The sequence below is a fragment of the Sparassis crispa genome (assembly GCF_003851025.1).
Source record: "Sparassis crispa DNA, contig_000016F, whole genome shotgun sequence".
In the NCBI taxonomy this organism is placed as follows: Eukaryota; Fungi; Basidiomycota; class Agaricomycetes; order Polyporales; family Sparassidaceae; genus Sparassis; species Sparassis crispa.
Window position 1 is genome coordinate 284,102 of NW_020939763.1, and position 13,412 is coordinate 297,513.

At 51.1% G+C, this 13,412-nt stretch overlaps 4 protein-coding genes across 4 annotated transcripts; 3 read left to right on the forward strand and 1 right to left on the reverse strand.

Moving 5' to 3' along the window:
- Positions 1–1,134: 1,134 nt before the first annotated feature.
- SCP_1701140 (hypothetical protein) lies at positions 1,135–2,586 on the reverse strand (the record flags this gene model as incomplete). Its single annotated transcript, XM_027764901.1, has 8 exons — positions 1,135–1,258; positions 1,327–1,472; positions 1,521–1,649; positions 1,702–1,834; positions 1,886–2,079; positions 2,129–2,237; positions 2,293–2,436; positions 2,510–2,586. 8 exons carry the CDS (start codon positions 2,584–2,586, stop codon positions 1,135–1,137), a joined length of 1,056 nt encoding a protein of 351 aa, XP_027620702.1.
- Positions 2,587–7,142: 4,556 nt separating this feature from the next.
- SCP_1701150 (hypothetical protein) lies at positions 7,143–8,664 on the forward strand (the record flags this gene model as incomplete). Its single annotated transcript, XM_027764902.1, has 6 exons — positions 7,143–7,154; positions 7,206–7,333; positions 7,387–7,710; positions 7,764–7,965; positions 8,021–8,111; positions 8,165–8,664. The coding sequence occupies 6 exons, from the start codon at positions 7,143–7,145 to the stop codon at positions 8,662–8,664; spliced, it is 1,257 nt and encodes a 418-aa protein (XP_027620703.1).
- Positions 8,665–10,178: 1,514 nt separating this feature from the next.
- On the forward strand, positions 10,179–11,843 carry SCP_1701160 (hypothetical protein; the record flags this gene model as incomplete). The annotated part of the gene is made up of 6 exons (XM_027764903.1): positions 10,179–10,878; positions 10,935–10,963; positions 11,012–11,254; positions 11,305–11,511; positions 11,564–11,736; positions 11,792–11,843. 6 exons carry the CDS (start codon positions 10,179–10,181, stop codon positions 11,841–11,843), a joined length of 1,404 nt encoding a protein of 467 aa, XP_027620704.1.
- A 380-nt stretch (positions 11,844–12,223) lies between these two features.
- On the forward strand, positions 12,224–12,666 carry SCP_1701170 (hypothetical protein; the record flags this gene model as incomplete). Its single annotated transcript, XM_027764904.1, has 2 exons — positions 12,224–12,511; positions 12,565–12,666. 2 exons carry the CDS (start codon positions 12,224–12,226, stop codon positions 12,664–12,666), a joined length of 390 nt encoding a protein of 129 aa, XP_027620705.1.
- Between the last annotated feature and the right edge of the window lie 746 nt (positions 12,667–13,412).

Sequence of the window (13,412 nt, forward strand, 5' to 3'; positions counted from 1 at the left end):
TTGCCCTCGTATTTGGGCATCAGGTATGAGACAACCGTGGGCCTAAGCCATGGACGTTCATCATGGAACGGGCCCGAAGAAAACGTGCGTCGGATCAGCCCGAATTCTGGAGATGCTGAGCTATGACGTTTTACGGTGTGCCTCCATCAGAGATTCGAGTACGGTATGTCAACGATATATTAGTGATTATCCTAGGCATAAGGTCCGTCGAATCTGTAATTATTGCAGATTGCTGGACAAAGCAATATATAGGACAGTATGCTTGGTAGATTTCATCGGCACTACCGCAGTGCGGAACTCTTGCAAGATATGGCCACTGTACTCGGATGTCACGGCATTGTATCAACCACTATAACCGATAATCGGACGAGCAGCATGCACCAGCGCTGTAGCTGATGGTGAACCACAATATGTAAGATTCAGCTGAAGCAGTCCTGGCATGTCTATCGGAGTTGTGGTGCTCATCATTGCGGCATTCATGCTGCTGATATACAAATTTTGCCTGTGTTATGCAGGTAGGGCTTTCCTTTAGTGATCAAACAACGCAGAAGTGATGTCAGGCTTGCCGTCCATATGAGAAGAATCGGAAACGAGCCAAATTATCAGTGGCATCCTGAAAGAGAAAAGCTCTCGATCGGCATCCTTCTGTCGACTGCTACATACGACGAGCAAAATTATGATTCACTCTGAGTGAATGTATGAATGTTGCAGGCTGCTCAGGTTCCTCAATGCGAGGATGTTCGATAATCGGAAGCACAAATAGGATAGGCCATCAGCACTTACAACGTCCTGCTAGAAGGCCTTAGCAGCCAGGGCAAACTTACGAACTTAGGAGAGAGTTGGAAGTCACTCTACTAATGGTGAAATTCAGTGCTAACCTCCAACTCTTGTTTATTTGGCTAAAACGAGCACTGGACTCTTTTTGGAGAACCTTGCCAATGATTGTCATACCAGAAGGAAGGGTCTCAAACTTACAACAGTGCCGCAGGATAGAATTCTGACAGGATCATACAGCTAATTGATGAGAACGACAGTCGGACCAGCGAATACGTTACAGAGCATCGTTAGAGAATGAACCGGAGCATCTAGGACTGCTCGACACACGCAGCGTCACATCGACCATCGTTGCCTCTCTCACCGGCTGCTGCCGCTGGCAATTGCAGTGGCCTTCAGTGCCGCTCGCCTCTCTCTGATCTTAGCCAAAGCACTATTCTTCGACACTGGCCTCCGCGCAGTCGAGGAGTTCGGAAACACCTGACTACAGTTAACATCAGGGACAGACCGTCAAAGGGATAGGTCTACATCTGCAGATCATGCCCAACTCACCGGTTCCACCACAACAGAAGTTCGTTGACTTCTTCTTGCTCATCAACATCTTCAAACAAATCAAGAATCGAATTGTAAAAACGCTCTGAGTCGGTGGCTGTGTCTGTCCTGGAAAATACGGGAGATGAAGACAAAGCGAATCGAACCTGTCGCGAAAACAGTGAGAAACACGTCCGAACAAGAGGTGCTCATACCTGAGTGGCAACATAACCAATGGAAGCTGGGGTAACTTTAGTCATTCCATGTATACGCGCATTACCAGCTCGAGTAGCCTTCGGTTCTCTCTCGACAGAACTAGGCGACGTGAAGATATGTTTGTACACCTAATGCGTGTTAGTGTTCGACTCTATCTGGACGTGGTATGATATAACTTACCGAAACGAGAAGGCCGCTACGAAAAAGACCATTCCACGGGTCTTCCGCATCGTATATCGAGTTACGGTACAAGAAAATGGGCCATTGGTCACCGGAGATCACCGTTTCCCCATCTCGCAACAGCTGCTTAGTCCTACAATTGTTCGTGAGTGAAATATGAATCCACATCAGAGGAAGAACTAACTCATCGTTGGACCAGTCCATACCAGCTGGACATAACAAAGATCCAGTACGCTCGTGGTGGAATCCACGATCCACTTTCACATTACGTGAGAGCGGTGGATAAAGAGACTGACCCTTCGAAGTGATCCAATCCAGGATGGCGCCCTTCAGGCTTTTCGTGTCGTCGGACCTCGCACTAGCAGCACCTTTCTGTATCTGAGACCTATGAATATCCAAGCCCATCCAAAGAGATCCTGTTACGAACCAGACTTGCAACTACTGCCACCTCTTCTTCAGAGCCATTTATTAGGCGTTCTTCGAGACCTGGAATCATTTGAAGGAGCGTGACAAAAATTTTGTGCTCTCTTCTTTCTCTAGAGCTCTCATCGGCATCGAAGGAGGTTGAAACTGAGAAGTAATGTGACGAACTCGTTGGTGAACATATCCTCAGGTTGCTCTGCAAGTTCACTCATACGAAGAAGACCGTTAGTGATAAGTGCTTGCACATTTGTGAGTGTGTGCACAGTCCTGCCGAAATGGTGCCCATGGTGCACAAGAGGATCCGAAAGGCAACTGTTCGGGCATAGATAATTTTCATTCGTTGTACATCAGCAGAAACATCAGGTATTTTGCACGGCGCACGCACGCTTTTTTCCTCGGACCCATGTGAAGGGCATTTTCTCTTTCTCGTTGCCGAGTGGATGGGTCATGATCATCTGCCATGGTTTCCGAACGCGAGGGTAGACTGAGAGAAGGAGGTAGTATACGTCTAACTTAGGGCCTGTGCGACAACGCTGGCCTCTATATTGTACCGGTGGCATTTCTGGCTAATACCCATGGAAGCTCCCGATGCCTCTAGTTCACTTTGTTGCGAAGCCGCGTGCCGTCATGCACCGAGTAAACTAGCGACGTATGACCATAATCAGTGCTTATTTCGAACTTAATGCTGCATCGTAACCACACGAGGTGACCGAGGGACTACCATACCATTTGGATCAAAGCGACCGCGTCAGAGGTGAGAAGCATTAGAAAAGTTTACAGTGGCGCGTTTACCGCATATCACAGAGCCGCGATCGCCGTACCAACCTTGATAGCATCTGGCACGCACAGATGACAACGAGTTGACAGGCGAAGGAGAGAACCAATGAATCGGCACTGTCCTGCAATGAGCAAAACTGACTGCGACTAGAGGGACTAGATAGTACATGTTGCTGCGAGAACTAGTGGCATAGGTCTTTCCAGACCCTGATACTGCGGTGCCGTGTCAGGGCTGCGTGCTTTACTCGGCTAAGCACGACTGGGATCAATCCATCCGGACCTACGGCGAAGCTTCAGAGAGTATCGTCACGAGCTTGGCTTGGGAACAAAGACGCTGAAGCGCATCGCAGAGGCTACGGATTGATCGAGGTGTTTTCGAGCACTGGAAGCGTCTACAAGGACCAGATGCGTCTACATGGGCTGAAAGTGTCTGGTATCCATAACACAATGTCGCATTCACCGACGCTGTGTTGCAAGTTGAAGGAGACGCCTTCCGGCCAATCGCAGCCAGCGCACATAAAAGCTGGGCGAGAACTTGTTCTCCAGCCACAAACGTCCCCTCTTCGACCGCCGTTACTACCATGCCTGTCGAAAGATCTGACCCTAGAATCCGAAGGTACCTCCACCGTATTCGGATCTCAGCGAACGCTGTTTATGAGTATGACTGCAACAAGGGTGGCTTACGTGTGTGGTATTGGTGAGACGACTCCACGTCCTGATGCATGGCTTCGCTGAAACCAGACAATACCATACCAGGCCTGTCAACAGTGAAGGTGAACGTGTAACACCCTCGGACTTGGATGAACATCACAAGTCCCACCGCATCCATAATCCCTGCTGTCTATGCCTGTTGATAGCAGATGGACGTGAGGCCGTTGAAGCAGCAATCTTCGTCCCGCTCCGTGGGCGCGCAACAGGTGAATATGTAGCTGCGTGTGCAAAAAGCAGCTGTGGATACTATGGTGAATATACAGCTTGATTTCCAATAACTAAAGGCGATACTTAATAGCTGCAAACCAGTCCACTTGGAGCGGATCTATGCTAAGACTGGGCTTCCTATACGCTACTATCCTCCAAGGGGTGAGTTGGAAAGGTTCGGGCCTACGAAGCATGAAATACTCACCATACAATGTCTAGATGAGCTTGAACCTGTCCCTGCACCAGTCGAAATACACGCCAACGTACAGATTGAAGGTGAGTAAGCGATCAACCTTCATCGAGTTGCAGAGCTGACTCCAGAATGAGAGTGCCGTATTGCGGATGCGCCCCAGTGGACGCGAGGGCAATCCCATACCGAGGCGCTAGTCCAGCTCTTGCGCCTGAACTCCTCCGTTCGTCCCGGACTCGAGCAGGCTGATTTTGAGGCGCTCTTCTTGAAATGCACCTGCGGTTTGATCATGATGCGGATGGCGTTCTGCTACCACGAGTGTGCTGTACAGAAACATGCACATCAGGAGATAGCAGTGCAAGAAGTTATCGATCTTACTATCGATGACTCCGACGAGGATGCATAATAGATATCGTACCGATGCGTTGATGACTCAATGCGAGATGACTGTGAATAACTGTATCAGGAGCTGCACGGAACCAGATCAATACCGCCCAAAAAGTGAATTTTAGGCGCTCACCGTTGACCGCCACTCAGTTATGCCACAGACTCTGTTTTCCACGCACTGCGCAGCTGAACCTTGGCCTCGAAGCTTTGCATGAGGTCCTGACCCTCAGGTGGCTGGAGCTTAGCAAAGTTACCTGGAAGCAGTTCTGCGAAGATGTCCCCGAAGTCTCTGCGATGTATCCGATGAGCTGTCGATGGCAACGACCCAAAAAGGTGAGTGCGCAGTGACGCTCGGCTAACCAACAGAGGTGCTAAAGACTAAAGTAAGAATCGAACGGCAACTGCCGGCAAGGATTTGCGTGGCGTGATCGAATCGTAATCTAGATGCTTAATGTGCAAAGGTACAAGTAGGAAAGAATTATGGAGATCGACACAGTCAATTTATTCTCAATCATGCGCGCACATGATTAAATTTCAGTTCACAAAATTTTCCAAAAAATGCAGCGCTCTTCTTCACTTCCTCACCTCCTCACAAACGTCTCGAGCCGCCACTGGTAGAGGGATGAGAGCTCTCCCTTTAATCTAAAAACACGTCAGCTGGCTCCGGCGAGCTCTAGAGAAAACTCACATGTGTATATGGTCGGGTCGTAGTTGTGAAGAGTGCAGCTGCACTGTGTCACCAACCTGAAGCCCTTGCGGAAACTGAGAAGCGTTACCTTATGCCATGTAAATGCTCTCTCGGGAATTGTGCTGGGCGGACGAAATTTGTGAAGGGAGCCTTTTGCGGCTTCGACTTTGAAATTTATGGACTCAAATGCCTGCGCAATACAGGCTAAGTGCAACACAGAGTGGACTCAAAAGCAAGCATACCGATACTAGCTCACACCATCCGACGGATCCCTGAGCTTTAAATATGCATTTGAAAGTCTGCAAGGTGAATTCAGAGGGTACTGAGTCCATAGATCTTCAACTTACTGCATGATGCCGCCCGCTCACTACAATTGTTCGATTCATGGTCGATGGGTCGTAGACGAGAGAGGAGAAGAATCGAGTAGCAAGTAGAGGATAGGGAATGGACGCTGTATGTTCGGTGAGCGTAGACGGCCAGAGTCAAAGTCCGCCACGCGAGAAGTCTCAGCTCAGCTACCTGGGGCACACTTGCAAAAGGGTAACTTTCCCAGTGTCACATCGCAGAGACAACTTTTGTGGTATGTTGGACCAAGTTAGCCTAAATTGCTTTTATCCATTCACAAATTGATGTTCAGGCCCTGCATCTTATAGCCATGAACTCTATGAATTCCTACTGCGGTGTAAGGGGCCCTGCATTGTTTCAGTCAGATCTCTATAAGTAGCCATCAAAGGTTTAAAAACTCGCCATATAGGGCTGCATAGCTTTGGGGATAATACACTGTATACCTCGGGTGGTACATAAAGGGCACGTTATTCCTGGCGCGAGGACTGATGGCGTAGTTCAATACTGCACGATATTCGATATCAGGAACCCCAAGAGGAGGCCACAGGTTGCTCTGGCGATGCCAAAGCAGCTCTGTACGCTGTCGACACTTGAGGCAGCCCATCTAACACGAAATCTAGATGGCATTGACAAGCTGCAGCTGTAATTAGTATGGAAGTACTGATAGGGACTCAACCCACCAATTCTCGGAGGCAAGAAGTCCCAAAGTGGGAATGCCGACGAAATCGGCCACCAGCCCCTGGAAAGTGATCTCGTAGCTAGACCATGGCGGGATAGAAGGCTGTACGATGCTAGGATAAAATGCTATAGAGAATGAGAGGTGGGTGGGTAGAAAGGGATGCGACCGGAACGGGAAGGGGCGGCAGAAGGACTCAAGTGAAGGAAACAGGTGAAACCCGCGGACCCGACACCACTTGTAAAGTCGGCGCAAAAGTCAACTTTTGGTTAGCTCCATTTAGCCACTCATCTTCTTAATTAAGGAGGTCCTCTTCTTATTTGGGCAATTAAAGCCAATAATGGGCCCTTATTTTTCCTTAATCAAGGAAATAACACCAGTAAGCAAAAGTTGACGTAACCGGCGTCAATTGTCCGGCTCGCAGGCGCCCATTGAGGGTTTCAACAGCTGGCCTGTGAACGAGCTGGGCGAAGTCCTGAAATGGGGCCAAAACAACGACAGCATAGATCCGGCACGAGCATTGCCCAATGGTCTGCCTCAGCATACTCAGTTGCGTAGTCATTCCGGGGAGTGAAGTGTGCGCGATCACTGCACGTGCCAAAACATGTCAACAATGCATCAACAAAGAGGACACATCAACAGCGCACAACAAAATTTTACGGTGGCCGGCTTGCCTTAAATTCACCACCCTTTGCTTGCTCTCTCTCTAACTTTCACCCCCGCGTGGCCCCGCCACTGCGATTGTCCGCCCCCATCTTGGCGTCTTCTCGTTCAGTACGTCCATCTCCTCTCGGGGACTGTGCTATCCAATGGGTTCGAAGGAGACCTATATCGCCCACTGGATGGCGCAGTTTCTACCATTCATATCCGCCGCTAGCACGGAGTCTGCGCGGACGGCAGGCTGCACGAGTTTGAAGGAGACCTGTATCGCTCGTGCTGCCTGCGGCCTGCTTTCTGCCGGCTGCTTTCTGCAAAGGCCCGTTGTTCGACCCATGCGGGGGCTGATACTGTGCGCCACAGAGAAAAGTGTCGCCAGCATGTCTTTGGTGGTAAGCCTGCTCACTTGCCAGCAGTTTCTCCCTACTGACCCCCTTCCATAGGCCGGCTTGGACTACTGTGGGAAAGCCTCCATGAGAGAGCACCTGGAGGCGGTCTGGGGGGCAGAAGGGGGCAGGGGTGAAGGCCCGGACCACGCCACTCCCGCCGTTGCTCTGCAGGGCCTGAACAGGTATGCTCTGTTCACTTTCCATCTCAATGCGGCACTACTAACCTTGGTTGCAGCCCGAGCGATGGCTCCAATGGGGGCTCTCATCCACGGGATATATCGAACACCGCACCTGCCTTGTGCGACTTCACGCAGGCAGAAGCCGCTCTCCAAGTTTGTGCTGAGGGCCTGGGCCCTGGTCGCAATGCGCGCTGTCAATACTACTTTGAGAAGAGGACGGCCGCTCGCGCCACCGCTCGTGCCAAAAAAAAGAAGGCCAGTGCAATACACGTCCAGAGCATGGCCTCTCTTTCCCAGCAGAAGATGCCCGGGGGTTACATCGGCAGTCGCATCAAATCCGAGCGCCCACCCCGGCGAAAAATCATCGGGTGTGCTAATGGGTGAGCGTGCACTCTAGGGCCCTTTGGTGCAACTGAGCTCACATCTGAGGCAGAGCGGCTGCGTACATCTGTGACTCAGAAGGGAGGCTCATCATCTACAGGTCATTCGCAGGGCCGGCCACTGTCCGCGCCAACTCTGCGGCTATGGCTGCTGTAGAGTACCTGCAACACAGTGGCGTCAAGCCGACATATTCCAGCTCCACTCGAGGAAACTTCCTGCAGTATTATTTTACTTTGCATCGGGACAATCAGGTGGTGAGCACTTTCCTTTGTGGGCGTGAGCTTCCTGTAACTGACCATAGCGAGACAGAGGCCACGCATGTCTCTCTACTACTTAAAACACATCGACGTTGTGCGCGAGCTCGGGAATCTCCTCAAGCCAGTGGTCGCCCTCATAAACGGTGAGTTTGAATGTCACTGCCGTATGCATGGCCTAACGTGCAGGCCATTCCAGGTATCTTCAAGTCTCGATTTCCCGACCTATATGCCCATTACGCTGCCACTCTCGACTACGTTCTGGAAAAGGATGCAGGCCTGGAGGCCCTGTTCTACCCATTTGCATCATTTGCCCTCAACGCCGGCATCGTAGTCACCTTGCCCCATCTCGACTCCACCAACTATGGTCCCGGCTTGTGCTGCATCATGCCGTATGGAACATTTGACCTTGCGCAAGATTGTCGAATTGGCATCGCCAAGCTTGGCTATGAGATCGAGGTAGGCCCCGGAGTGCCTGTGTTCATTCCATCGGCGATGTTTACCCACTACAACACCATCCTGATCTCCAAGGGGATGCGAGGGTCTCTTGTGTTTTGGACTGGCGGCTCAATATTCCAGTGGGTTGAGCTAGGTGGCAAAATGGTTTCTGAGCTTTCTGGTCCTGAGCATGAGGTGTATATCAAAGGCCTTGCTGCTCGAATTTTGGCCGGTCTTGCTCGGTTCCCTATGCACATGTAGCGGCACGGCGTACATTAGAAAGGTTTTAAAACGTTTGCGTGGCGACAGAATTAATAAACAGCCCTCTGCCTACTTATAACTTGTGTGTTGAACATAGAACGGTGCCGCTATAGCCAGCCCGTCCTCACCTCTTGCGCACTACCCTCGCCCCTTGTCCTCCAACGGCCCCAAGACACTGCTCTTTAACCAACAATAGCGCCAACTGTGCCGTGGCTCTGTTCTGCCAATCCTGGACTAATTTTGGAATCTGAGGTCGCAGCGTGAAGAAATCTTCCGCGGTAATGTTGACTGAGCCATCAGCATGTCACAGTAAGAGAGCAAAGCGATTATAATACTCATTAATTGCGCTCGGAGGGAGGAGTGGGTGGGTGGAGAGCGAGTGGGTGGAGAGTGGGTGAGGGGGTTAGAGATGAAGGGGGCGGAATACGTGGAGTATATGTGACGAGCAGGCACTGCGCGTTTGCTCGTTCAGAGCCCACAAGAAGCACCGGCTAAGTGTGGAGTTCAACTAGACGTAGTGGCCTCTACTCGCCTTCTATCGCGATCGTTCCACCAATTAAGGAAACTGTAGAGATCTCACTGGGGCTGGCATCACTCTACATCGCCTGTCTTCACCTGTTACGATGCCGTCCGGACATCTTTGAGATGCTGCTTGGTTCCAGAAGGCATATTGGTTCTTACATTCGTCTTTGGGGAGTTGGTAAGCATACGGTTCTCATTGCGAGTCGCTTGGTCACTCACCTCCATAATCAACACAGAGCAGTTGAGCTGAAGTCAAAATGACTGTGACTAACGGTCACATCCTATTTTCTGAGGTAAAAAATTTGCCAGTATTACATGCTACCTAAGGCTCGACGTGGGCACTGCCATGTGGTGTTGTCTCACACACACAGCATCGCAAGTGTGTGCTGTAATGTTTCTCTTCTGAGACCCTCAGCAAACTACAGCCATCTGTCAGCCTTCGCGATATCATTTGTTTAACTGGCATTCTCGAACGTCCCGCAGGTGCAAGGCAGCGATGCTCGTACCCCATGATCCGGATGCCAAGCATTTTTGACCTCATAGACACCGTGTGCTGTTTCAATTGTCTACTTTTAACCCCACAGGTTCTGGTGCCGGGTAAGCCCTTGTGCTTCTATGAATGGGAAATGAGCCCATGCGTAGCTGACGATCGTGTCCGCCAACCACCCTCCTGTCTTCCACGGTCAGTTCACGAGTGTCATTGTAACATTGTCTCGATTTTTGGAAGCGGCATGCGTGGCCAAACCTGCATTCGTGGTGATGTTCGCTTTTGGGCAACTCGCAACAAGATGCCGCTGGTGCCTCCTGGTATATATGGTGCAGGTGAGATCCTCTTCCGAGCCATCCCCTTTCCACAATGGACCCCACTGCAGTTGATTGGGCGTCAATACTCGACCAAGCCAGAGGTCACTTCAATCTGCCACATCCTCGCAAGTATTTTCCGTTTCAAATGTTTGTATATTATTACTGACTATGCTCTGTCAGTGGGGCATATGGCACAGGCTTTGCATGTCAACCCTGAACACCTCGCTCTCCACCCGGCTAATCAAGAGCCCGACGTTTCCTCTGCGGTATCGTACTCTGCTACAGAGTTTTTGGCTGCTCTTGGCCCGGGAGCTGCCGCTGGCACCTCTCCTTTTGGGGCTGCCGGCGCCCTTGCTGGAGCTGGTGGCGTCCCTGGCACCCTGCCGGGTGTCCTCACACAGGGGCCTGCTTTCGCTGTCGCCCCGATTATGGCTCAGGGAAACTACCCCGGGGTGCTATTGCAAGTCATTTTGACCGCACAACCAGCATCGACCGAGCTTCAGCCCATGGTGCCCATGGGTTTGCCCGACCTCACGATCGGCCAACACTTCCCACAGGGAGTAAACCCTGTTGCAGTAGGCTCCATCTATTTCCAGCCGCTCGGGCCTAATGAATCGCTGCTGGTCACCCCCTCACCTGGTCCGGTGTTGGACCAGCCGTCCAGGATGTCCCAGCTAGAGGACTGGGCCCCCGTTTTGCACGGGGTTGCATATGAGGCTCACGACGTGTTACTTGGGACCATCTTCGCTGATGACAATAGCGATCCCTTTGCAACCGGTACCCCTGTACGCTCGACTGCACGCGAGACGTTTCTTGACATTAGGGCATGCTTCGAGGATCAGGAGTTGCGGAAGAGGAATCCGTTATCACGCCGCCTTCCCGAACAGTGTAGGTGCATTAGTTAGTGATACAAATTTCTTGCTAATGTATTAAAAGAACTCCAGATTGGGTATCCGATGACATAGTGACCCTCGTAAGCCTATTCCACTGCACCTCTGCTAGTACTTATTTACCTTCGCAGATAGCAGACTCCCTCGGCAACTTCAGGTCTCGGCTGAAGGATCTCGCACAGAAACTCATCGACATCGACCCTATCAACGACCGCAACCCTCTCCCCGTACAGATGTATAAAAGTTTTTATCTGCACGCTCCCGACATCAACGCAGACAGTGATGGGCCTGCGCCTCCATCCCTCGTTCGCCAAAGAGCCATAACTTTGAGGGAGCACGAACTGTTCATGCACCGTGGCACCGCGCTACCGAACGTGAGATGGCACCTTATTCGCTGAGGATACAGGCTAACAGCAGGGTGTAGGGCCGATTCCAACACGACTATAGCAACCCGGTGCTATTCCGCTTGGTAGAGAGAGCATTCTATGAGGGAAACACCTTCGGCGGCCAACATTCACTCGCCCGGGCAATTGACGCAATTTATAGAAAGTACTTCCCGAACGTCCCGGACGAGGAAGTACCTTTCTGCACATCCATCCCAATCACCACCATCACCCTATGCGCCACTGTAGTGAGTTAACGCCTTCATTTCGTATGATTTGACTTCTGATTTAGGAATAAAGATTGCGAACGTGCTTGATCAACATTGCAAAACCGGCTTCTTCGACCACATCCGCTTTCACCGCGATAAATACCGCATGTTATTTACGGACATTCACAACGAGCTCTATCTGGCGCTGCAGGACCCAGCATTCGGCCCTGTTTATCGTGATTTTTTGCAGCAGCATGCTGAGTCGTAAGCCCGTTCCTCCTGCACCAGGGCTATTGGTATTAAACCAATGTTTTTGCAGGTTCCTTCGAGGCCGCCTGTTGCCAGTACCGGGCGCTGGCGAGGGGCTGTAAACATGTTCGTTCCGGTTTGCCTCTCTGTCCTCATGCGGTGTATGTTAGTCATGGCGGGTCTCTCGTGTTGTTGAACGTGTACAATGTATCCATGCGATGAATGTTATTTTGGACGCAATACAATGTGAACGGGTTGCGACAAGTCACTTGAACTAGACTGATGCCAGGTGGTGGAACAGTCGTGGAAGCCTGGATTTGTAAGTGGCATTCGCCGGCATCTGAGCAAGGCCAAAGCCCTCCAAAACTCCGAGGCCGTACGTTCGTATAAAAACCCGCTGCTCACTGCTTCCTCCCTACCTTGCGTGCCAGAGCAGGTTGCTCACATTTCTGTACATAATTTCTGTTTTCGTCTGACCTGAGTGTTCGCTAAGCTTATCGTGATGACATCTGCACCTAGAGAGCCCTCCCGCATACCCACTGCTGTCCGCAAGTTGCTTTCCTCAATGTCGCGCTCTCAGCCCACGCTGACATTTTCACCCACTTTCACCTCATTCGTTTCCTCAGTTCCACAATCTAACACCCACACCACCAGTCACGAGCTAGTTCCCTCTGCAGCGAGTGCCAAACTGGTCCCTGAAATTGCGCCGACGAGCACACGTGGCTTGGAGAGTAACATGCACTACCCCACCAAAGGCAGCGTTGCACCCGCTGTCCCATCGTATGATGCGGTACGAAGACTTCACTAATGGCACTATATGGCATGCGCTGAGCATATCATTAGACCCCGGTTGTCCGTGAATTAATGTCTACAAGGGGCTTCCCAGAGAGGGCAGATGATGCGGAGTGCCTCCTGGCCCTTGTTCGCAGGGCGCGGGACCATTAGAGCCACTTGAAGAGCACCATGGAGGATGCTGTTCGGTGCAGTCTCATACAACTGCATCTGTATCAGGCGGAGTTGAAGAGAGTGCGAAGACAATTGGTGGAGGCAGAGAGGAGTGTCGGAGAAGTTCGCACCTGGATCCGCGACAGAGGCATTCCAGTTGGTGTGGCTCTGATGCAGGCAGGTATCATGGATTAGATTGAGGAAGACCTTAGCGATGATGATAGGAGCGCGTTCTAGTTTCTTTCACCGAGTTCTTACCCTCTATTGACCCTCAACTTCAGCTCGTTTACTACTGATACCTCTGATTGTTTTGATACAGGACATATGACTGATTCATGTAACTATACAAGTGTTGCGAGCGAACTGGACGCACCTGTGGCTACCTCTGAGAACCTGACGAATCCCGTGGGAACCGCCCCAGAGGTGTGGCACTCAACCAGAGAGCTTCAGCAGGCAGGTGAATGACGGGTCTCATAAAAGGTCTGATACGGGGTAAGAAAGTCAATCGTTGTTTATCCCATCGTTCGCAGCTGTTTGATCATGTCCTCAGAGTCAGACATTCGAGCTACAAAACCCTCTTTCTCCACTGGGGTGCACAAGAGACGGAAAGGAGACTCCTCTGAGGAAGAGGACAGTGGAGGTTCAGCGACATGATTTGTTCTCGTTCATTCATTTCGCTGATTAATACAGTCGGTGGCGTCATCCAGTTTCAAAGCGAGAAGCTGAACGGATTGCATGGCCCTGCA